Here is a 26,526-nt window from a genome sequence, read left to right on the forward strand (position 1 = left end):
ACAAAATCGACTTTGACGAGGCGCACGGAGCCAAAATAACCGATCGTGTCCAACCCATTGTGCGTGATATAATTAGAACGCTTGGAAATAAACACGTGGTGGCAATTATCGCAGCAGCGGGTTAAATGAGGCACCGTGCAGTCGTTAATGGGCACACTCTGCTCTGCTTCCGGCGTCGAACTCCCCAAACCAAACCGCACTGGACATCAGAGAGAGAGAGGAATTCTAAAATCATTACCATCAATCATCCCTGGATAATGTACTCTGATTTTATAAATATGTTAACTTATAATTGCTATGGAAACGGGTTTATTAAACTGGCTTCTCTAATCGGGTATAAAACAGCGTCGGACTACATCCATCTTCCCGTGCATGATTTAAGAGACTTCATTTAACTATACTGCATTACGAACAAAGGCTTGGGAAATTCCAGGAATAATAGTAAAGTAAAAATGTATTTACCGTGGCACATATATGTTTTACTGTCTCGTTAATCAGCTCGGTGAATTCGTAAGTGTTTAGTTTTGAGTTGAAAATTTTACTCCGTGAAGCGTTGCATGAGGTAAAAGCATCCCAGACAGTGGAACATTAATCATTTCAGTCGGCCGAGGCAACTCTGCCTCTTCATACATCACAATATCCTTTGACTGCGGTGAGTAACTCATTTGTTGAAATGCGTCCTGCTTTTATTAATGTCCGCCTTAATATCGTAAATGTCTCAATTCCTTTGATGACTTCCTGTTTGTCATTTGTTAGGGGCTCATTGATTCAGCATCGATTCTTTTTTTGTTCGGCCATCATGTCCGGTTAGAGGAGATTAATATTGTTAATTCAGACTGGCACGTCCGTTGTTGCAATAAATTATCTTTAAGTAACACCTTGTCTCACATGAATGTTTTACGATCTAAGCCGTACCAGTGAATTTATATGGGAACCCTTATCAAAATACCTTAGGGTTTTATACCTGCAACTTACCCATTATAAACCTTACACCTAAATCACCATCTGCACTATCGCATATTGTAGTATTTAATGAAAGAACTAAACATCTACGTAGTTTACAAGTGTATGCAGAAAATGAATTTTCAGTTTATTATTCGTAACAAACCTTAACGATATTAAATACATAGTTTACACAACAAAGTCCAGTATAATATTAATTGAACATGAAAAGGTAGCTGATACAGTTATGCAATAAAAAGGCTCGCAGCATGTATAGGGCCAAATGCTTAATGAACCACTCTATTTTATGGACTAGTCCAATAAAAGGACCTGGCGTTTTGGAACGAGCCGAGTGCAAACGGTCGTAATACTAAAGGACACTTGACTTGCGGGCGTACATAATCAAATTACGCATATAGATGAATTCATCCGATATGAAATACCTTGCCAATTTGGTAATAAATTTAACAAATTATTGCAAAGAACAAGGTTTTTAACTACCAATAAACTCATAATGTAATGCAGATAACACTTAATACGCTTGCCTTTTTGAATTAAAAAGCGAGTATGAAGCTAATGATGATGGTAAAATCTATTTTTTGTACGTAAAAATACGTTAAGTTTTTAAATATAACTCATTACATGTAGTAGTTTACGAGTTCGTTGAAATATTTTTACGTTATTATATTTTTGTTAGTAGACAGTTGGAAGACAACGTTAAATGTTTAACGTAGCTTTTAAGACAATTTTATTTTAATATTTTAAACTAATTATTCTGTATTTCTTGCTATGCACACATAAAGGCCCTACTCACACATCTGCCGCAGGGGCAATCTATAGTACGCGCGTTAACAACTGAGTCTTAGGGCCATAAATCATTTCTCTATATCTATCTCGCTTGCACTTATGGGTCTTATGGAGCCGTCTAGTGAAGGGTGTAACAATGAAAGACATATTATCGATAAGTAAAGTTTATTATCGTATCTTGTTCACAAAATTAAAAAAATTAACAATATTTGATTTAATATAATACATATTTCATATTATATAATTATTAACTAAATAAAATTAATCTTCATCTGAGTCTTCATCATCAGAATCTTCGTCTTCTGCCAAATTTATTATAAGCGGCGCGTGATCTCTAATTAGAGCTTTTTGTAAATCTTTGTTTTGAAGTTCTTCGGCATGCCTAACACATTTGGCCCAGTCTTCTCGTGTGACATTTTCTATGGCTCGGTGGAGGTGATTTTCGACATCTGCTATCTTGAAGGTATTATTATTCTTCGCAACTTCTCCCTTTACTTGTGCCCAAATTAATTCTATTGGGTTATATTGACAGTGATATGGAGGGAGCCTTATTACTTCATGACCTCGTTCATTTGCCAGATGGTCTAAAGCGTAGACCTTCTGCGGGTTACTGGCTTTTACTTTTCTTATTAATTCTTCAATAATTTCGTTGCTGGAATATGGAATCTTTTTCTTTGTCAACCATTCTTGAATTTCAGCTTTCCTCGTGTTTCTTGTGGGTATCTTTTCCAACTGTATCGAATGATAGCTTGCGTTATCGACAATTATAACTGAGGGCTCTTCAAGTAGATTCAGGAATTCGGAAAACCATGCCATATATGTTTCGCCATCCATTTCTGTGTGGTAATCAGCATCCTTTGATTTCACCGCTTTAAATATTAGCTTCGCATCTGGAACGAAGCCAGTCCTTGCAGAACCCGCATGGCAAACTATTAATCTTTGGCCTTTTCCCACAGGCTGAGAGTTCCTCTTTCTTGCATGGTTTTGATTAATCCATGTTTCGTCTAGATAGAAACGTGGTCGCTGATCGTTAGTTCTTCTAAGTAAATCCAATTTCCTTAAAAAGTCCATTCTAGCACAAACAATATCAGTTCTTTCCATTAAATATTTACGTCCTTCGCTATTTTTCTTATACTGGAACCCAACCTCCTTCAGTAGTATTCTCATTGAAGTGTTGCCGCATTTAAAATCGGGTAATTGTTCACGGAATTTTTCTAAAATTTTCGCCACGGATGGATACTCTCCATTCTCATAAAATGAAGCTACAGTTCGCTTCAACACACTTTTATCAAAATCGTCAATATTAGTGACGGTTTGTGGTTTCTTAAAATTTGTTCTTGGTATACAGGTACTGCCTGATTGTGATACTTCCGTCTTGATTCGGTCCACTGTCGCTCTGCTCACACCACAAACAAATGCGGCCATTTCACGTGGTTTGTTGAAATTTAGAGAAGCCACTTTATTCGGATCACTTTTCAATTCATTGAGAAACAGGAATACGTTGTGAATCAGTGTTCGAGCTTGAGGGCTAATATCGCCATGTAATTTCTTCAGATCAACGTTAGAAAATAAAGTATCCATAGTGCGCAACGAGTAACACATGAATGTATTTATTTAATTGCAGTAAACACATTTATAGCAAAAAAATACGCAATGCAATTACATTAGAAACCGACCAATCAGAATCGTCCAAATCATTATTGACTCATCATTAGCACGTGCGCAGGTAGCCGTTTATCGATAATTAGGGTGCGCAGGTAGGCGCGCTGCACATTCCTATCTTTTTTGACTTTTATGACCGGACGACTCAGATGATAACGCGCATACTATAGGGTGTAGGAGTGAGGATGACCCTTAATTGCATCCTTAATTGTGATGTGTGTAGGCATGCAGGGGCAATTTGGGAGGATGGCCCTGCGGCAGGGCGGCAGGGGCGCGAGACTATCCTTGATCCCTAAGTCGTCCCTGCCGTCGGTGCGTGTGTAGCGCGATTGGGGCAATTTCTCAGTCAGTTTGTCAGCAGCTGCCACACGGAGTGCACGTACAAACAGCGTAGAATAAAAATGTGTACTTTTATAATATTCATGTGGCATAACTCACTTCTTTTCTGTAGCCATTTCTTCACCCAGTATCTCCTTTTCCTTTTTTTTTTTGAGGTAGCACCACAGAAAGCGCCAAGGCTACTCCAATCTTTTGAGTGGTCGATAATATGGGTGCCATTCTCAATACGTGTGCTCAGCTCGGCTTATTCTGGAACACTGCACGGCAGGCAAGTGTGTAGAGATACTCCCGATATCGCCACAACCGCCGTGCACCCTAGATTGCCCCTGCGGCAGATGTGTGAGTAGGGCCCTTTATATGACAATCTACTAGATTTTAATATGTAACTTTACGCTATACTGTTTGTTACTTTATAAAGTTAATACTATTTATAATTAGCATTATTAGAATATAGGAAAACCTTCGATTTTTCGATATCGGCACTTTTAGTAAAATACTTGTACTATTTATAAATCTTTTTGTACGTATTTTTTCAACCTGTGTATTACATATCACCTGACAGAAAGTCACTAACAGAGATGATACTAAGATACTGAAAACTAAAAGATATAAGGAATATAGTTTCACCGCTGGAATTGGTCTGGTTTAGAAGGGACCTATTTGATCCCAATAAATTGATACGTGAAGACTACTCACCAAAGTTTCATAGATGAATGCTATACGAGCGCAAAATAACGTACAAATAATAAAAAAAAAAAACATACATACAGAACCTTCTCCTTTTTGGAAGTGGGTTAACAGAAGATAATCTATAAATAATTAAGTAAAAAGCTACTCACTGCGCATGATGATGGTAGTGTGTTGCGTGATGCATCGCCGTAGCTGGCACTCCTGGAGGAGTAGTTGCATGGAATGCGGCGAACGCAGACGGAAACTGTAGTGGTAGAAAACCAGCGCTTCCCGCAGTCCCAGGACCACCAACTGACTCCCGATCAGGCATTATTCAGTCTCCTATCACTGTAGCATCATCTATTCGCACTACACTTATAACGTTATCAGTTTCATCATTAACACCACCAATATCACTAACAAGTTTAATCACAACTGTTTTGGCACCATTGATAATAACATTTGTCAAGTTAACTCTAATCTGAGTGTCTCCATTATCTTTTTCATCGTCATTATGTTGTTAGAATGCACTTTTTTCATCCTCCTCCTTTAAACTGCTCCTTTTTAGAACTGATCTCATTCTACCGCTTTTTGAACCTGAAACAAAGTAACGTTGCAATGTTAATTACGTAATTTGGTAGAGTCGTTTTGAGGATTGTTACGTTTAATTGTTTGTTAAGGAAAAAGTTAACGTGTTCAAAGTTTGCGTGATCCGTTTTGGTTTCAATTGCTCCCATTACGTATTTATTTTACGATTGAACGGGTACAATTACATTAAGTGAGTAATACAATGGCATTATGCTTGAGTATATGTTAATTTGTATCATTACAAGTACTTTATAGTCTGCTATATTGGCTTACTGCATCACAACTTTTCATTCAAATAAAGATCTTAAGTTTTTAATGTTGACATCAATAATGTCTGTTTGAACTATCAAAACAATTCCAGGTCACTTGTAAACATTTAATAAGCATTGTCTTGGTATAAATTTATTGAAATTATTATAATTTCAATATGCGTTAAAATCCCAAGTAAAGCGTTAAACAAAATTTAATTGTTCGGATGTCGGAATGAGTTTTAATTACTGGCAAATCTCAACAAGTGGCAGGCATTGCAAAAAGTTGAGCGACTAATTGTTCGACCAGTCGACCGAATCGTCATTACAACTATGTCGGTATGGCTGGGACCGAACAAATTGTTTATATTTTTTCATCACATAAAAATTATCACGTATAGGCAACGTGACTTTCTTATAAATCGGCTTCTATAAATGAGTGAATTATTCAATTACAATTTCCCTTACCTACATTTCAATAAAACTTAATTGAATAGTAAATTAACTTTCGAATTGATTAATAAAAAGTGAGCCATCAAAACTCTTGTTTTATTTAAATTTAAAAGAGTTAATCGAAGTTTTAACTACTCAGATACTAGTAATTACAGATCAACGATTTAATAGATATTTATAATAAGTAATCTGTATTCTATAAGAACTGGTAATAGATGAGTATAAAGTAAAAGTTTCAATGTTGCATACTTTCGGTACCCTTAGAAGATGAGTTACAATGATTACATGCAAAGCCATAATGTGAATGTGAACCATGAAATTGTGCTTTATTCGGATGTGATCAATCATTTAAAGCAATAGATATTACAAACACTATATTTGAATAGTTTCATCTCCTTTACTCTGTGTTTTTTAATTTAGGTAAAATGAATGAATCTGATAGGAAAAATGTTTCATATGATTAAATCGATAATTGGTATTTTTCGATCAATTATTGGTATCGATGTAAACTTTATGTATGAAGAATGAAAAGGCATCTTTCAAGTACAAGTTAGTAGATTCGAAAAATTGTTAGATCGTAAGTTTAATGCAGTTACCTATATAATAGTGTTTAAACATTACTATGTATATAAGTATATGTTTTAGATATCTTTGGCTAAATTATTTTCAATGAGAAACTTAGTCACATATACCATCTAAATCGTCGTCCGTTATAACCATCGGATCGTACGTACAGTGGAGACGTTGCAAAGAATGAAAATATTTCCTCTCAATTACGAAATAAACGCCACATGCATACCACATAAACAAAACAAATAAAGAGAATATAATTTATATTATTAAACTTTCCTCGAAATCCAAAAAAGGGAAGAATTATGAAATCATATCAAGATTACCAAGTACACGGGCCTGTGTATGGGGAACATTTAAATTCGACAAGTTTTTGCGTCAACGCAGACCTCTTCTCTCTCTTAACTTATACTACCTTTTCGAGAAGCGCTATCGCACAAAAATTCCTCCGGTAATTAATGAAGATGTGATTGTTTCAAACTTCTGAACATTGTCTCCTAAAGTAGTATGTCCAATAGTTATGTGCTAATTGAATGGATAATTTAATCGATGTCGATAAAAAAATATTAAAGAAGTATCTATCATACTTTTTATTGGAAGCCAAAGCGAGTGTCTCTCTTGTCTCTCTTGGTGACACTCTTGTCTTGAAGGTACGCCAAAGTTTTCGTTTAAGATTTATTTTCTGTTATGCTTTAAATGTGATTAATATCAAATCAATTGAAATAGTGTTACAGAATTAATTTAATTTGATAATCTTATTTTACTACTTATCTTATTCTACTACATTCAATGTTCTATAATACTAGTGAGTATTAATGTTTGTGAAACTGTAATTGAAATGATTACTTTATTTATATTAGATAGGTTATTTATACAAACAGTCAACAAACAATCTTAATGTAATGATTTTAAATGGTCATCTTTCATTTCACACCTATCAGAATTGATGACAAAAGCTTTAAGTTGCAACTTAATTTAAAATACATATATGAGGATACCAACAGTAACAATCGGTACTCATTTTCAGTGAAAAAGATTTATGATGTTTTTAAAAGCGTATTGCCACGCCTCGAATGTCGACTTTTATCGGCCATTCAAAACCGTATTGAATGGACTTTGATATATATTTTTTAATCAGCCAAACGGTGTCAAGTGATTTGGAGTTAATCTTGCGCAAATCAAAGCGTATCTGGGAGACTTATTTTCCTTTAAAATATCATGAATTTATTTCTCAATGGTAAGGGTGTATATACAGTTGCTCCAAAGATTGAAACACTGACGTAATAAGTGCTAAATGAAATATTTGCTACAAATTCTGGAATCTAACAATTTTATAATTGGAAATTTTAAACACGTCAAACATTGGCGTGATATCCTGTATTTTTATTTTTCTATATTATCCCCTTAAAAGTGCAAATAAAATAACAGCAGCTAAATCTAAACACTAACAATTATAAGCTTTATTATTTTGAATCAAATTAAATTAAATCCATTTATTTCTAATAGGCATAATAAGTAATACAAGTATTTGGAAAAGCAATTTAATATGTCAATGAGTTGTGACTGTAGTGCAGGTTTTTACAGTTCACGTTATCTTATCGATATTATAGTCGATATTAAGCTGTCACATCACTACAACCAAATGCGCCGTAATGCGCGCGCGCATGCCAACCCTCAGCATACGGACTTTAATTACGATTTAATTGTTTTTTAGCCGTCGAATTGTGCCGATGTCTTCTCGGAACCCTTTAGGAGTTATGGTGTTACGAGGCTCCCTTCGTTATTCTAGATTTCTCCATCGATGTTCTTTTTTGTAATTTATCGATACCGGGTCGATGATCTCGCTTTTCATTGCTTCTTTTTTAATTAATGATAATTTTGACTGAGAACTTAAGTAAGTAGCGTTGGACTAATATTCTTACCTACAATACTAATTTTCTTTTGTGCAATTAAAAATCACAAGACATTTATTTTTTAAATCAGCCTTAAGATTTTACTTATGAATTTACTTATTCACATTTTAAGTAAAAATTTATGAAAATCGTCATGCATCGTTTGATTATGGTAATAATACAAACTGCTTTAAAACGGATTTATTGTACAATATAATTAATTGTGTTTCTTAATGACAAAGATGTTGTATCCAATTTAATCGGCAAAGGGTTGAATCATTTAACAAGGAACATTACAAATGGTAAAATTAAAATTATTTCAATTTATTTTGTTAATAAAAATGCTGCCAAGTTTTCTACGTTCGATACAAGTCATATAATAAGTAGTAGATTCAATATTTCAAATACGTAATTAAAGTTAACTTTTCAAAAAAAATTCGTAATTAAGCCTGCTTGAAATAAACGAATTTGAAGTAATAATATATAGAAATTACGATAATATTTTGTATCATTAAAAAAATATATTCAAGGAAGTCACGAGTGTTCTCCAGTTATTTCATAAGCTAAAACTAATTATGACAAATCGCACTAAAACAATTTCGCAAGTCACATACCTAAACTACTAGCACTTATTGATATTCAATAACAAATCACCGCCAATTATGCGTCGGGCTGTATCCAAAGATCGACATAATCAGCCATTAGAGCCCTCGGTCACGAAATCATTCACTAACACTACTTATACGTCCAGTGGACAATAGAGGTGTTTATGACACGTTTACACTGCGACAAAAAACGGCGACTAGACAAACGCATTACACGATATAAAACATTTAATTAAATAAATCAAAAGTTATCAAATCCATCAATGCTGTGCACCATGCCCGCAAATGAATCTCCCGTGCCGCCTAGTCGCTGTTTTCACTAAAAAGGTCGGTAAGAAAATCGTTGAAAACCCTTTGTTGTAACACTATAAACTATATGTATAAACTTTCCTCTATCAAACCAAAACTATTGCCCTTTTCATATTCATTGAAACGCTTGACTTGGGGAGTAAGCTACGTTATGAAAATTGTACTTCCAACTTCTCAGTTGTGTGCATTCTAAGAAATTAAATATCACGTGTCTCAAACGGTGAAGGATAACATCGTGAGGAAACCTGCATACCAGAGAATTTTCTTAATTCTTTGCGTGTGTGAAGTCTGCCAATCCGCGTTGGACCAGCGTGATGGACTATTGGCCTTACTCCTCTAATTTTGAGAGGAGACTCTAGCTCAGCAATCGAGATCAAATCCCTAGAAATTATTATATACTCAGCATTTCGTCTTTCAAATTGGCAACAAGACACGACAGTCGCAACCACGTCGCAATGTAAACCGGTCTCCATTTACTTCACATACGAAGCCGTACATATAAGTCCGTAGACAATAGTGACACTTATACCCTCATCATTAGCTATGGCCTCTACCGGGCGCGTTGCGGCCTGAACGCGAATTGTCTTATTAACCGCGCGTATTATACCTGCATATGGGTGGACACGTGTTGGGCCCCATTCGGAATGTATGCGGTTTTCCAAACACTTCTATATCATTTTCACTAATTTTTTACCCCACCAACCCGCATTGGAGCAGAATGTTGGGATTGAACTCCATATCTCCTCTCCTATAAGAAATAAGACTGGCCCTATATATAATATTATAAACATTTTTTTCTTCTCGCGGAGTAAAAATGTAATAATAGTTTAAAAAAACAAAAAAATACGCTTTTAGCACGCACTAATTTTCGTATTACTGACAAACCTTTTCATTTGATATCCATAACTTAAGGGTTGGTTTCAAACATTCAGACCGCCATCTTGGGGAGGCCGCCATATTGGATTTGTAATAACGTTTCTTAGCTAGCTGTATTGTCATCAGAACTCAGAGCGTGTGCAAAATCTCATCCTAATCGAAGATCGGGAAGTGGGTCAAATTAAAATTCCATGATTTTCTTACATACATAGTTACAAGTGAAGCTAATAAAAGCGTGTTATTAACCTATTTCTAACTACAAGAAACGTATAATAAGATCCTTAAATGAATTGCATGTCTATTGCCAAGGAATCCTAATAGTACAATGCATACTGTTAGAATACCTTGCCAAGTTTTATTGTGGACATTCGACAATGAATTATAATAGATTTTCGATATCGAATAAGTAACAAATATATGCAGTTTATCTTTGAAACCGAAGCATCCTCGAGAGATGTTGACTCTACAAAATTGGACACTGTAAAGTTCAATGTTATTTTTTTTTATTTTATCAAGAGTGCGTTAAATATATTTTGATGATATATGAAAGTAACAAGTCAATTTAACATGGTAGCGATTTAAATTGGAAGTTTTTTTTATGTAATAGGTATAGGCTTACGCTTTACCACAATCAAGCCTGATGGAAAGCAATGGTGAGGTATAAGATGAAGCGCGCTTGCATATTTACTCTCGCCTTGAAGGTGCACAAAATATACGTTCTTAATTCCATATTTTGGCAGTTCTTATTAGGAACGTTGACTCATTTCGTGCGGGTTGACTGGACGTTGATAACAAAAGGATGCTATTTTTCATGGCGTCTCGCTGGTCTGTGGTAAAATGGGGAGTACTATTACATAAGTGTTGTTTTTTCAATGTTTACTTTAAACAGATAATAAGTAGGTACTTAACCCGTGCAAAACTAGGTCGTTCCGCTATTATATACACCTAACTACCTTATGCTAGCCACTCACCATCCAAAAGTCCACGTGTCTGCATTCGATAAAACTGAACGTGTGTTGGTCCGATGTGCACCATGCAGATCACGATCAGTTTTATCGGATGTCCTGCTGTTAGCGCTGCAGGCACGTGGATTTATTGGATTGTGAGTGACTAGCATAAAGTTAGGTGTAAATAATTGGCTCATGGCCTAGAATACCTAAACACAACCTAACTGAACTGATAAAGAATTCGAAACCAAAAAGACCTACCACTATTGCATTTACAATGGCATAGAATATATTCCAAAGATGTTTAATACATTTTATTGCTTTTCGGTGTTGACTACTTAATTGACGCCTCTGTTACAAATTTAACATTTCGTCTATCTTCAGAATCTATTGATTCTTATTTCGATAACAATTAAAGGTGATTATCGTTTATCTTTTTGGTTACGGAGCTGTTAGTTAGATGTTTGTGTAGTCTGCTCGTGATTCTTACCACGGTCGAAGGAAGTAAGGCATAAACTGTTAGGACCAAATTTAAAGGAAGGCACGTTGATATACAAAATGCATAGATACACACTTAGAAGCTATAATTTAAAATGTATTTAACAATTTTCAAGGGTTTATTGTAAAAAACTAATCGGTGGTGTCCAAAATCAAACATAATAATCTTTATTTTTTTATCGAGCTACTATTTCCATGCTATCATCTTCAGGCTATGCAAGGTTTTCATTTTAAATTTTATTTATTAAGCACCTAAACTCGATATTTATGTCAATAAAACTGTCAATATAAAGTCCAGCTGGCCTATTCACGGTTTTGGTCTTTATTATCAACCTATTAAAATAAAAATCTAAGTAATTAACAAAATGTCATTTACCTACTGTGTGATATCCACTAGTAAGCACCAGATGACATTTGTTACATACAATCTCAATTTCGTATATATCAACTAGCATATGTCAAAGCTAGTGAATAAGCCTGCTGGCAAACTGAGTGTGGTTGCTGCCATAACTTAAAAAAAAAGCACAAAGAGCACTACCAGCTACACAATTAAATATGGTGAAATCTTGCACTATTCGTTTTGAATTAGTCCTTCTTCATTTATCTTTGGTTCAGTATATCAATGGTGTTTAGACAATAAAGTTTGGAAGGTGAAATTTATCACGGTTACTACTTTTATGCTCTATTGGAAGTGATCGGGCTGATTTATTAGGGTCCCAACGGACGGCCATTTTGAATTTTATTATCGGAATAATATCTCCTTTATTTGTTTTAATAGAACTAGGTAATAAAAGTTCAGTATTATATGGCTTTATAATAAGGATATAAATAATTATGTAAATTATTATCGTTTTATGAGTTAGCTTCTGTGTTAACAAAAAGTTGTTGGCTTATCTATTTTTTGTTAATCAATGTTATTATGAATTTAACCCAACGGAATTCAACTTTATTTTTTTTTTATATTTTAAATTCTAACGGTAATTGTTATCTATCTATCTAACTAAAGAAAGCGCGTTATCAATTAATAGCAAATTTAAAGGCGTACTACAATTTTCAAGGCGGGAAAATTTCCCCTTGAAAATTTTGTACGAGAGAAGATTTACTGTGGAATTCATAGGCGTTGCAGGGGCACCCCCAGGGGACCATTCAGCCGCTGAGTGTCGAATTCTCAAACGCATAGAGTTTAAATTCGACGAAGATGAACGGTCCCCTGGGGGCGCCCCCACAACGTCTACGAATTCCACTGTTAGAGCTTAGAGCTACCACACTACTGGTAGACGAGTAGATGAGTAGCGCGTTTCTGTAATCTATACTAATATTATTTTCAAGACGGAGGTCCTGGGTTCGATCCCCAGCTGGGCTGATTGAACTTTTCTGAATTGGTCCAGGTTTGGCTGGTGAGAGGCTTAGCTGTGGCTAGTTACCATCCTACAGGCAAAAACGTACCGCCAAGCGATTTAGCGTTCCGGTACGATGTCGTGTAGAAGCCGAAAGGGGTGTGGATTTTCATCCTCCTCCTAACAAGTTACTCGTAGCTCGCTTCCATCTTAGATTGCATCATCACTTACCATTAGGTGAGATTGTAGTCAAGGGCTAACTTGTAAAGAATAAAAAAAAATAGGGTTACAGCACTGTAACGCAATTTTGAAAACACATTTATATTCATACTATATAACAGTAATTTACACCTCTGTCCAAAATTACTCATATGTTTTACTAATTACCTAATTACTGATGGTTTTATTCAGTACGTATTGTCTGGTTAGGCGAAACGTGAAGGTACGAACGGTAGGTAAAAGAAAAGTCAGATCAGCCGTTCGACAAATTATAAATGACGCCTGACGCCCTGCGGTTTTATCTGCAAAGTTCCCGTTCCCGTGAGTCTACGGGAATGCTTATGACACTCATAAATAACGTGGCTTTCTAATGGTGAAAGAATTATTAAAATTGGTTCATTGGATCCAGATATAAACCCTATTAAAGTCCAGCCGCTCAAAGATTGCGTTTCTGACATCTGTAAATGTCACCTTTTTGTGTATTTTTAAAACATGTACTATAGCTTGGCAAGTTCGTTGTTGATATGCGGGCAACGGGGGGAAAGGACTGCGCGGGTATGAAGTCGTGCGCGCGGATCATCGGAAGTGTTACGAACGATTTGCCAAGCTATAGCTGTTATAGATGTATCAAATAATTAAATTTACATGCACCAGGATCGCATACCTAGACAACACACCCCAACAAAAGTATAAACAAAATAGAACACACTTTATAAATAACATTCACAGATTTATCCATACAAATAAAAATGTATTTATTCTCATGTACGATGACATATTTATGAGAGAATGAAATGAAAACGTTAGGTATATTTAAATATACAACATACATACAAATAAATGATATAGAACTGTTTGTTTATTATTTCCACAGAAACATGTATAAAGTATGCAATCAGTGATAGCCCAGTGGATATGACCTCTGCCTCCGATTGCGGGGGATGTGGGTTCGAATCCGGTCCAGAGCATGCACCTCCAACTCTTCTGTTGTGTGCATTTTAAGAAATTAAATATCACGTGTCTCAAACGGTGAAGGAAAACATCGTGAGGAAATCTGCATACTAGAGAATTTTCTTAATTCTCTGCGTGTGTGAAGTCTCCCATTGGGCCAGCGTGGTGGACTGTTGGCCCAAACCGCTCTAATTCTGAGAGGAGACTCGAGCTCAGCAGTGAGCCGAATATGGGTTGATAACGATGTATAAATGGATGTTTGGGGCCCAAGGTGCTGGAATGGAAGCACCAGAAAGCGCAGTGTTGGCCAACCCTCCATTAGGTGCCAATGGACCGAAGATAGGCGAGTCGCAGGAATCTGCTATAAAGCGACAAAGGTAGTAATAAAACTAAACCAGAATTTTCAATAGTGTTTTGTATTGACATTGTTAAAAATTATAAAAGGACATAAAAATAAATAATAGAAAAAAAATAACATAAAAATAACAATTTGATTTTTATCTATTTTATATGAATTTTTATATTCCGCACAATTTTCTTAATTTTCCGCAAACCTCAGCAAAATATAAAGAACCAAGAATGTAAACAACAATCTCGCAAAAATTACAAACGGAGTCGCGGGTAATCGTATCTTTTGAAACGATTTAGTGAGCTTAGAGCGGGAATGCATAAATAACATTTTTATTGGCTGAAACCCACTGAAATCCATTCGATAATGGTTTTTATAATAATTTTTATTGCCTACGCTTCTATTTTCTTCGCACTCGGAATGTACTGATTCAATGGATTATACATACTTAGTGTTATTTTTAAAATTATTTCATAAATCCAATTTTTTTTAGGCTTAGTAAGCACTTTTGAAAGTCCTTGAGCCTTTTATCGGCGACTTAACATATAATAATTTTATTGTTAATTTGACTTTTGACTTTGACTTTTGACTTTAAACTTTGACTTTTGTTTTGACTTTGACTTTGCTATAAAATTTATCATTCATGATTTACTTTCTAGACCGCGACACTTTGATAATACTAACATCGAAGTACACCATAACTAACCCGTCACCTGACACACAAATAGGCAACACCAACAACCCGAAGTGCTTGAATAATTTACAAGCGGGCCTTTCGTACCTCGGCTGAGACTTTCATCGGCGAATTAGCCTAAAAAAAATTAGATTTTGACTTATCGGCGAAAAATAAATGTATTTGTTAATTTGACTATAAGTTTTGATTTTGACTTTGAATTTTGACTTTGACTTTGACTTTGACTTTAGTATATAAGTTAGCATTCATGATTTACTTTAAACACGGCGACACTTTGAAACTACTAACATCGAAGGACGCCATAACTAACCCGGCACCTGACACACAAATAGGCAATAACCCGGATTGCCTGAATAAATCACAGCCGGTACTTCGTACCGCGGCTGAGCCTTTCATCGGCGACTTAGCATTCGCGGCCTGTGCGCGTGGACATCCATAAATTACAATGAGTCTCAACTTTAGTTGGATTGTACGGTAAGGCTTTAAAACGTGCGCGTCCGGCGTTATAGGAACGTAGTCCAACGTTCGAGCGGTGATATACTTTTCTATGAGATATTTTTGGAGTAAAAGTTTTAAAACTGCAACATCTATACTAATATTATAAAGTTGAAGAGTTTGTTTGTTTGATTGAACGCGTTAATCTCAGGAACTACTGGTCCGATTAAAAACATTCTTTCAGTATTAGATAGCCCATTTATCGAGGAAGGCTTTATGCTATATATTACCCCCGTATTCCTACGGGAACGGCAACTACGCGGGAGAAACCGCGCGGCGTCAGCTAGTCGTGTATAATTAAATGGCAAATAATATGTATAAGTGAACTTTTCAGGTGAATAATAAAACTTGCCGATTAGGATAAAGTTATTTTATTCGAACAACCTACCATCCGACCTGCACTAGCTCATGTTTCAGTTCCATCCATTGTCTTGAGGTTATTTTACCTCACTTGCGATATATTTATAGCAATAATTATTGCGTGGTCAACAACTTATAGTATAGTATAGTTATTTACCTTCTCTAAGTGACTCTTAACATTGCTAATTTGTTAGCGCCGAAAACAAAGTCAGGGCTCTGTTTTAGGGCCTGTCACCTCACTAACTAATAGCCAAACTTGACATGATAAAAGTGTTGTAAACTAAAGCTGTTTAAAAGTATCTGATTCGATTATCACATTAACAAAGATCCTTACTGCATCTTGCTAGACACACGCCGGCGCTATCATAAAGCTATTAAATGTACAGCAACACTGACACTGGATCGCATACCTAGCGAGATGTTTGTACGATTTGTCAAGCTAGTACGTTCATTCACCGTTGCCCGTTCCGGGCTACCGCGCATAATTCATTTATTTTTACGCACAATAGCCTTGTTTACTAAAGAATATGGAGTAAATATATATTTTTTATTCAGTTCACGAAACTTACAAGCAAATACTATAAGGAATATCTGTATTACTTTATCACTTTTAAAGTTTAAAAAGTCTTTTTTAATTAAACCAAAGTTTTCTATTTATTTCACATTCTTCTTAAATCACAAACAGGCTTTTAATCTATAATATCGCGAAAAAGCTTTGACATTGGTGGGTCCAAGCTCCAATTCCCTTCTCTCATAAGACTTGCCCTATCAATGGGCCATTCAAAATGAGCTGAGTTTGTTGTGAACTCTTCTCGAACGTAGGCGTTTTGGAACCCTCGTAACTTTAATTTTAAGTGTATAAATTCAAATTATTAATTTTCATAAAAGTATGTCTACAAGAGTTAACAATTTAAAAGTAGATTCAATGTTTTGTCTTTACTGGGGTGCAATTTTCTTTACACCAATCACCATAATATAACCTGACGTTTTCAAAGTGCTTGTAAACTATGGTAAACTAAGCCTACTAATCTGTTTATTTAAAATTAAAAGATTTTTAATATTGATATGGTTACTTTAAGATGTTTTTGGGTTAGCTAATTACGTAATAGCTTGAATCAGAAGATCCCTTAATTACGAACAGAATAAAGTAATCGACTTGGTATTACATGGATCTCACAACTTTTTGCGAGAATTGCTACATTTTACAAGTGTTGTTTTTTATGGCATTTTGAATTTGACATATTGCTGTGAATGATCCATACAACAAATATAATTTTTACTTATTCATAAATTTGTTAGTCTACCTTTACAACAAAACAGTTTTATTTGTATGGAAAAGTTGTATGGTTAAACCTAAACCATTTCCCATACAAAACCGCGTAACACCACTTAAGTCGCGCACGCTTAACTCTGCGGTCGACGTTGGAGACTACAATAAATTAACTTACAGGTTTTTTTTTAACCTCACCTTCAAACTAACCGTGAAACTGTTAACCGCAGTTTCTGAGTGCGGCGAACCGACGTTCAATTGAACTAATAGATTGAGAGCGTACGTGGTCAGATCTTTGTCAATTTATAACCTGAAAGTTTGCCAGTCCATCTTCCTATCTTAGATAGTGTTTATAATCGTTGCATTTGCTGATTCATCATCATTAGCAACCCATATTCAGCTCACTGCTGAGCTCGAGTATCCTCTCAGAATGAGAGTGGTCAGACCAATAGTCTACCTCGCTGGCCCAATGCAAGATTGGCAGACTTCTCACACGCAGAGAATTAAGAAAATTCTCTGGTATGCAGGTTTCCTCACGATGTTTTTCCTTCACCGTTTGAGACACGTGATATTTAATTTCTTAAAATGCACACAACTGAAAAGTTGGAGGTGCATGCCCCGGACCGGATTCGAACCCACACCCTCCGGAATGGGAGGCAGAGGTCATATACACTAGGCTATCAGGTTACGAAATCCATCTCAACCGAGTCACATTAAAACAATTTCTCAAATCATCATCATTTATAGCTAATGGACATCCACTGCTGGACAGGCCTCTTACATGGACTGCCAAACAATACAGTCTCGAGCCGCCAGCATCCAGCGGCTCCCTGCAACCCGCTTGATGCCCTCGGTCCACCTAGGGGGTTGACCAACACTGCGCTTTCCGGTGCAGGGTATTCCAGCACTTTGGGATCCCAACGTCCATCGGCTTTTCGATCTATGTGGCCTGCTTATTGCAATTTCAGCTTCGCCAACGCTGAGCTATGTCAGTGACTTTGTTGGTTTGTTTGACAAATGTTTTCTTGGAAAAAGCTATAGTCCAATATAATGGACTTGTTATGCTATATCTAATTATAGTGTTCTGTTAAGGTATAGGTCGATAGAGTTTATAGGAGTATATTATAAGGATACCGGATATCCTAGAACGAGCATCGTTGGTAATCTATTGTAGCATCAGCGGAAGCTTTGCGCTGATTGACTGTTGATAATAATATTATTGTTACCAAAGATTTTATACTATATACTAGTAGTATACTATTAATTTTAGTGACCAAAACGATCAGAACCACTAAATATGTGATGTATGTATCAACAAAGAAATGTTAATAATAGATAGGAGTTAAGCTAGAAATATTGAAAATAATTTTAAAAAGATTTACAAAATTACATAATATTATTTAAAAAAAAAACAAAGAAATAAGGTCATCACAAGTTAAAATTTAAAACCCTTTAACTACATTTTGATTGTCATTGTGAGGGTCCCATAAAAAAACCTTCAATTGGCAATTTACCTAGAATAACAACATACTCGTATCTGTCGCAACGCAAGATACAATGGTTGTAATCTACGAGTAGGAAAGTTTAATATAAATAATTTGCACTTCTAAAAATGGTTAATTATTTTTATACTTAACACACTCGTAAAAAGCGTTAATTTTTTAATTGAATTCACAGCATCTGCTTATACCATAAAGGGTGGTAACACTATCCCGGTCTAGTGACTTGTCCACTTTAAAATAATCCACACACAAGGTTCCATCCATAACATGAGGTTCACGCCACAGCCCGACACCGCATAACGTATTGTGCGCATTGTCAACTCCACGTGAAGCCTTAAGGGGGAGCTTCCACCCTTATTAATCAATACTTAGGGTCAGTTTTACCACCTTCTGAAAAGACGACTTTTCTTAACTGTATTCTTATGAATGTAGTTCTATAGACACATCTCCAGAAGTAAGCCTGTACTACCCAGCCTTAGCGATTTAGCGTTCCGGTACATCGTCGTGTAGAAACCGAAAGGGGTGTGGATTTCATCCTCCTCCTAACAAGTTAGCCCGCTTCCATCTTAGATTGCATCATCACTTGACATCAGGTGAGATTGTATTCAAGGACTTGTAAAGAATAAAAAAAAGCCTTAATAATCAATACTTAGGCCGGTCTCACCTTCTGATAAGGAAAGACTTTCGTCAATTGTTTTCTTACGAATTTTGTAGTTCTATAGCCACATCTTTAGAAACGAAGGCTCGTTGAGCGCTTTATGGATTTTTTGGCCCTTTTTACTTCCAGGGGACTCCCTGTATAGATGGATAGACGGACCTACTCGTATTTGTTCTGTCGAGTCTGCCAGGGCCAGGGGGGAGACGCGACCAAAGCATGTTTTTTGCGTCTATCGTGAAGACGGTAGTTTCCTTGGGCCGGCATTACGGACCTAGTGAAGGCAACCCATAAAACAACAGCCGAGTTCCCGCAACGCAAGCGACCTCCAGAACCTAAGAAACATCGTATCGCACGTCCTAGCAACCACAACCATTATCTGCCAAGAATGACTAATAAATAAATTGAAGATAAAATATAGTCTAAACGTAAGTTTTGTCACTTTCTTACTTTATGTCAAACGACAAAGACAAAATTTGAGAATAAGCTCTCAGGAGAATAAGCTACACTGATGTCAAAAGGTGCCAAAACAGGCCCTTAATATTATAAAGGCGAAAATTTTGTGTTTGTTACTCTTTTACGCCGCAAATATAGAACCGATTTGTCTGAAATTTGGAATAGTTGTAGATTATTCAGTGGAAAAGTATCTCTTAGTTGGACATACTTTTGTTATCCTGGAAAAAATCACGTTTTTTTGCGAGATTTGTGAAAAACAAAATTTCTTGCGAATAAGTCCGTGAACTGTTAGAATACGAATGAAAATGTTTGATTTAGAGGATTATTCCATATATTTTTTTTTAATTACGGTGTTTTCGCGATTCTCCTTTCGACCCTCTAAACATATTTTCATTTTTGCCAGCGTATATTATTCAAAACGGAAAATTGAGCATAATATGCAGGAGCAATGAATAAATAATAACGTATGTCAATGAAACTTATTTATAAAACAGGAATCTACTTATCGAAAAGTAATTAAGCATGAATGTAATAATTTTACAAGATAATTATAAATTATATTGCTCTTGTTGATGCCCTTTCATTATCAGTTAACAGTTTATTAATACCTATTTCCGTTATTATTGTGTTTATTGCAAATAATAAGAATGATCTCAGATAGGTACTTCAACTCTTTGTGCATATATTCGTATACTATAGTATGCGCATTATCATCTGAGTCGTCCGGTCATAAAAGTCAAAAAAGATAGGAATGTGCAGCGCGCCTACCTGCGCACCCTAATTATCGATAAACGGCTACCTGCGCACGTGCTAATGATGAGTCAATAATGATTTGGACGATTCTGATTGGTCGGTTTCTAATGTAATTGCATTGCGTATTTTTTTTGCTATAAATGTGTTTACTGCAATTAAATAAATACATTCATGTGTTACTCGTTGCGCACTATGGATACTAATATATAATAAATTTGGCAGAAGACGAAGATTCTGATGATGAAGACTCAGATGAAGATTAATTTTATTTAGTTAATAATTATATAATATGAAATATGTATTATATTAAATCAAATATTGTTAATTTTTTTAATTTTGTGAACAAGATACGATAATAAACTTTACTTATCGATAATATGTCTTTCATTGTTACACCCTTCACTAGACGGCTCCATAAGACCCATAAGTGCAAGCGAGATAGATATAGAGAAATGATTTATGGCCCTAAGACTCAGTTGTTAATGCTATTAGTATAGTACGAGTATGTGTAATCTGTGCTTCAAACACTAAGTTTACGCTCAGTAATATATAAAAATAACATTAATTATCAAGTGAGATTATGGTCAAGGGATAACTTGTAAAAAATTAAAAAATATTCTATTCAATTTATTTTTTAACTAGCGGACGCCCGCGATTTCGTCCGCTTGGAGTTCAGTTTTTCACAAATCCCGCGGGAACTATGGTACGATTTTTCCGGGATGAATAGTAGCATGTGTTAATCCAGAGTAAAATCTATTTTCATCCCAAATTTCAGCCAAATGGTTTCAGTAGTAGCGGCGTTTAAGGGTAACAAACATCCACAGACATACATTCATACAAACTTTCGCGTTTATAATAATAGTAGGATTTTTAGGGCTCCTTACCTCAAGAGGAAAAACGGAACTCTTATAATTTGTATTTGTTAAAGTTGTAAGGGTAACTATACTAACAACGGAACCTAACGTTAGACCAATAAATAGCCTTTAAAAGTGAAAAATTCTAAATTGACCCGAGCTAGGACTTGATCCAAGCACCACAACCGAATAAAATATAAAAATAACCATTGGTCATAATGAACTTCCGCTAAGTAAAACCTACTTCTATTAAATACTAGCGGACGCCCGCGATTTCATCCGCGTGCAATCCAGTTTTTCACAAATCCATGTTTTTCACAATCCGCAGGAACCATGATTTTTTCCGGGATGACAAGTTATGTGTTAATTTAGAGTAAAACCTATTTCTTTTCAAAATCTCAGCCAAATCGCTTCTGTAGCCGCAGCGTAAAGGAGGATCATACATACTTACACACACACACACACCTTTATAATATTAGTGTGATTAGTGTAATAGTGTGATTAGTGTAAAAGTGTGATTAGAATAAATAAAATAACATTAATATACTAAAGCGTCGCCTTAATAAGTCTTACAAATCGGTATGCGCGTCGCAGGCGCACTTTCTGAGAAACGAGATAAAAACCGCCGGCTACACCGCGTTTATTGTGCCCTACCAATCATTTCCACCTATTTAGAGATCCTTACGCAAACTACTAACCCTTAAAGAAAAAACTAGCTGACACTTAAGCGACTTCATCCGCATGAAAAACCTTAGTCTAGATTTCAAAGAATAGGATAAGTTACTTCCCAATTTTTTTACCTTAAAGAAAAATTAAGTAAAATCCTTTTTTAATCTCTACATGGTAAAGTAATAATTCCCGCCTTAAGCACAGATACTTTAGACCATAACAAGTTAGTCTTCATGACTAATAGTTTCAGAGATCAATAATGATGAATCAATAAATCAATGGATCATCTAATTTATGTATTTAGGTAATCTATTAATTAACAAAGTATAACCTACGACTGTGGTATCAATTGCAAAAGCAATTGTTAAGTGACAAACAATGTCACTTAACAATTGTCTATGATGGCAGTGAGCTCACTGAATAGGTGCAAATTTGTATATAGGTATGTATTTAAAAAAATTATCTAAAAGAAATCGCTGTTAACAGGGATAAAGTCTCAGCTATCCACTATATAGCTAATATTAAATTTGTGATTATTCGGTTAAGAAAGTACATTAATAGATTCTTAAATATAACCAGTACGGAACCCATGCGTCATAAAAACTATTTATTCTTTCTGTAGATCGTCTTATATTTATTTGAACAATGTAAACAGGGAGATCCGATCATCAAGGGTTACAGTACTAGAATATATTTCACAGGATTATTCATAGTCAAGTGATATTAGTATATCTACGTAGCTTATGCGAGCATTTTTTTGTTATTCCATAGCCCTCCATACTAACGCTGACTTCGTAAGATTTTTCGATTTTGTTAACTTTTGTTATCAAGAAGTAGAAGAACTTGAAGAAGTAGTAATCTTTGATTTCTGAGGGTTTAGGTTCGAATATAGGCTACGTTTACGTTTGAAAGAAAGAAAGAAAGAAAGATCTTTATTTTTAAGTAATGCCACATATCACATTAAATCTAAATTATAACATTATGGCTTAACGTCCACTCAAACAGTGGAGCACTAAAGAATGCCCTGTAATATGTGGCACAACCTAGAAAAAGGCCCCAACTCAGCATTTTGCCGCATACTTTCAATAAAAAAAAGTATGCAGCACTGATTTTCAGTTAGGACCCAGTTCAGGTGCCGCCACGCACACAGTTCAACAGTTTACGTAAACTATTAAATACAATTATTAAGAACTAATTAAAACTAACTAGGTAGACACATTGATTAAAAAAAAAAAAAACAGAAAACTTAAACATAACGATGAAAAACAAAATTAAATAAAAATTACCTGCAATATAATTATGTATACTTTTTTTTTTTTTTGTTAATAACTCTTTTTACTAATTTATAGATAACTAAATACTTGTTATTAAATATATAATGTAACAACATATTAAACATATAAATTCGATATTAATTGAAAATTAAATATATAAAAAAATAATACATAAACTATTAAATCATACCTTTATTATATAAATATATGTATATAAGTTATTAAAATGGTAGGTATCATAAAGCACTCAAGCTGCGCCGTCCTACATATTATATTATATAAAAAAAATAAATTAAAATTACAAAAATGAAAACTCCGCCACATGATCTTGGAATTCGAACTGTCTGTCAATAAGAAATCGTTTCAGCAGTTTTTTAAAAGTATATATGCTTTTGACTTTTTTTATTGGAGGGGGGATATTATTCCAACATTTAGTGGCGGAGTAGGTAAACGATCCTCTGAACGCGGCAGTACGATGAGGTGGAACACGAAACTGATTGCGACAGCTTCGATGACCCGTCCCACTCTCACCCACCCAATTTAATTTATTCAGAAGATATAATGGTTTACCTTGTTTTAACAAACCGAAAAGTAAACCAGCCAGATGTAATTTTCTTCTAGATCTCATTTTTAATAGTCTAGAATTATTCAGGTATGGTGTAATACGATTGTTTGTTGTTACAAAGGTCGTGATAGCCCAGTGGATATGACCTCTGCCTCCGATCCCGAAGGGTGTGGGTCCGGGGCATGCACCACCAACTTTTCAGTTATGTGCATTTTTAGAAATTAAATATCGCGTGTCTCAAACGGTGAATGAAAAACATCGTGGGAAACCTGAGAATTTACTTAAATCTCTGCGTGTCAATCCACATTGGGCCAGTGTGGTAGACTATTGGCCTAACTCCTCTCATTCTGAAAGAAGTTCAGCAGTGAGCCGAATATGAGTTGATAATGATAGAAAAACTTTACACAAATAATTTAATTAAATGCAAAACCCAAAAAAAACTCCAAAAGATTTAATAATATTAACCTAAATCTCTAATTTTAATGTGATAAAAAGTTTTGAATTTAGCGATTAGCTTGAAAGTAAGGACAGCTTGACTTAATATAGTAAGCTTAGTTAAATAGTTAATCGTAATAAGTTTTATCAAATCAGAAAGAAATTTCTTAGAAAGTTACAAGATGTTTCAAATAAAGTTTTATATTTATTGCACCTTAATCAAATTAACCAAGTTCCCATCGTTTAATGATTACATACCGTACTGTTTATTACTTTACAACTAAATTTTACAACAATTCCTAGTAGTAGTAAACAGTAGTGGTCAGTGGAACTACGTGACCAGGATAACATCTGTCGTGGGAGTTTATATCTGAGAGCGATACACATAAAAAAGCATTAAAATGTTTGAATTGAATGAAATCCATAATCCGTTGATCTTTTGACGACATCCATAATGGATTGAGATTCTCAAAGATTTTTTTTTTATTCTTCACAAGTTAGCCCTTGACTACAATCTCACCTGAAGGTGATGCAATCTAAGATGAAAGCGGGCTAACTTGTTAGGAGTAGGATGAAAATCCACACCCCTTTCGTACGGATGGCTTTAGTGTGCTCGTGGCCTTCGAGCCGTCCAAATCTCTTGTTGTGTAATTCTTTATGGGTTACTTGGGATAGGCGGGGAGAGTGACTTGAGTGGAATAGGGGAGTATTAGATATCTGTCAAAGGCGCCTTTAACCCTACACACAGCGTTCACAAGTGCGTGACTCCACTCAATGTCATTCTCTGCCATTCTAGGATCTTGTTTTGGTTACAGTTTGTTTTGTTAATTAAGTTGTCCTGACAAATGTTGTGAATCGTAACCTTTGTTCGACATTACTTTTATTTTTGTAATCACCTCTGAGTCTGCTAAAACTACAAAGCCATTTTTAGTTCAAAGTAAGTAAGTACAATATACAATGCGTAATACCTCTAATTCTGTCAAACAATAAACAATATGAAGCACGCAATGGAGTTTTATTTCCGAAAAGGCCCAATAAAAACCACCGCGCGTGACTAACTGCCTCCCGACTGTTTCTGGACGCGTGTACAAAGTTACAATAATTCAAAAATACGCGAGCAACATGGCGCATTGGATAAACATTGCATACATTGTTAATACACAATGCAATAATGAAATGGGTTTTAGTTTTCGTTTAATAAATGTGTAAGAAACGAGTGTCAATGACTTTTTGCAGCGACTAACTACATGGTTTTACCGGCAAGGCAATTGCCTTTTTTGCAATAAGGCAAGCAAAGATTTTTTACTAGCAGATATGTTACAAAGAAGAGACGTGATAGCCCAGTGGATATGACCTCTGCCTCAGATTCTAGAGGATGTGGGTTCGAATCCGATCTGGGGTCTCAAAGGTGAAGGAAAGCATCGTGAGGAAACCTGCATACCAGAGAATTTTCTCAATTCTCTACGTGTGTGAAGTCTGCCAATCCTCATTGGGCCAGCGTGGTGGACTATTGGCTTAACCCCTCTTATTCCGAGAGGAGACTCGAGCTCAGCAGTGAGTCGAATATGGGTTGATAACGAACGATTAAAAAAACTTATATATATATAACACGGGAAGTCATTATTGCAGACATTTTGTATAGATTCGGTCAGATGGACTTAAAAGTTGATTTTTTTTGAATTTGAATACGCGTTTATGCTAAAAGTTACTGCGTTTATGCTAAAAGGTACTTGGATTTATGCCAAAAGGTACTGTCAAATTTCATTGTAATTCAAGCGGTTTTCTATATGCCGTATGACCTTTCGCTATCATGTTTATAGATAAAAGTACCTAATACAAACATTTAAAGTGTTATTTCATTAAAGAGTTATTATTTTTATATATCTCATATTATTATACATATTTACACTTTCTTTTAATTTTTAATAATGCATAAAAATCCTACTTCCTACTAATACTATAAACGCGAAAGTTTGTATGGATGTTTGGATGTATGTTTTGATGTATGGATGTTTGTTACTCTATAACGCCGCTACTACTGAAGCGATTTAGCTGAAATTTGGAATGGAAATGGATTTTACTTAGTTAACACATAGGCTACTTTTTATCCCGAAAAAATCCATGGTTTCCCGAGATTTGCGAAAACTGATGATTTTGATGATATGAATGTTTGTTACTCTTTCACGCCTCAACTACTAAATCGAATTAGCTGAAATTTGGTATTAAGATACACCTAGACACATAGACTACTTTTTATCCCGGAAAATCCATGGTCCCGAGGGA

General features: G+C 35.3%; 1 protein-coding gene across 2 annotated transcripts in view; it reads right to left on the reverse strand.

The window, feature by feature from the left end:
* Positions 1 to 26,526, reverse strand: part of LOC112046560 (transcriptional activator cubitus interruptus) — a 145,904-nt gene that overhangs the window by 73,690 nt on the left and 45,688 nt on the right. For both annotated transcript variants that reach the window (XM_024083240.2, XM_024083241.2), the window contains one exon: positions 4,590 to 5,016. In XM_024083240.2, the coding sequence (XP_023939008.1) occupies positions 4,590 to 4,750 (161 nt within the window). In that variant the 5' untranslated portion in view covers positions 4,751 to 5,016. The remainder of the gene's footprint in view (positions 1 to 4,589; positions 5,017 to 26,526) is intronic.

The sequence above is a fragment of the Bicyclus anynana genome, chromosome 25 (assembly GCF_947172395.1).
Source record: "Bicyclus anynana chromosome 25, ilBicAnyn1.1, whole genome shotgun sequence".
Lineage (NCBI taxonomy): Eukaryota > Metazoa > Arthropoda > Insecta > Lepidoptera > Nymphalidae > Bicyclus > Bicyclus anynana.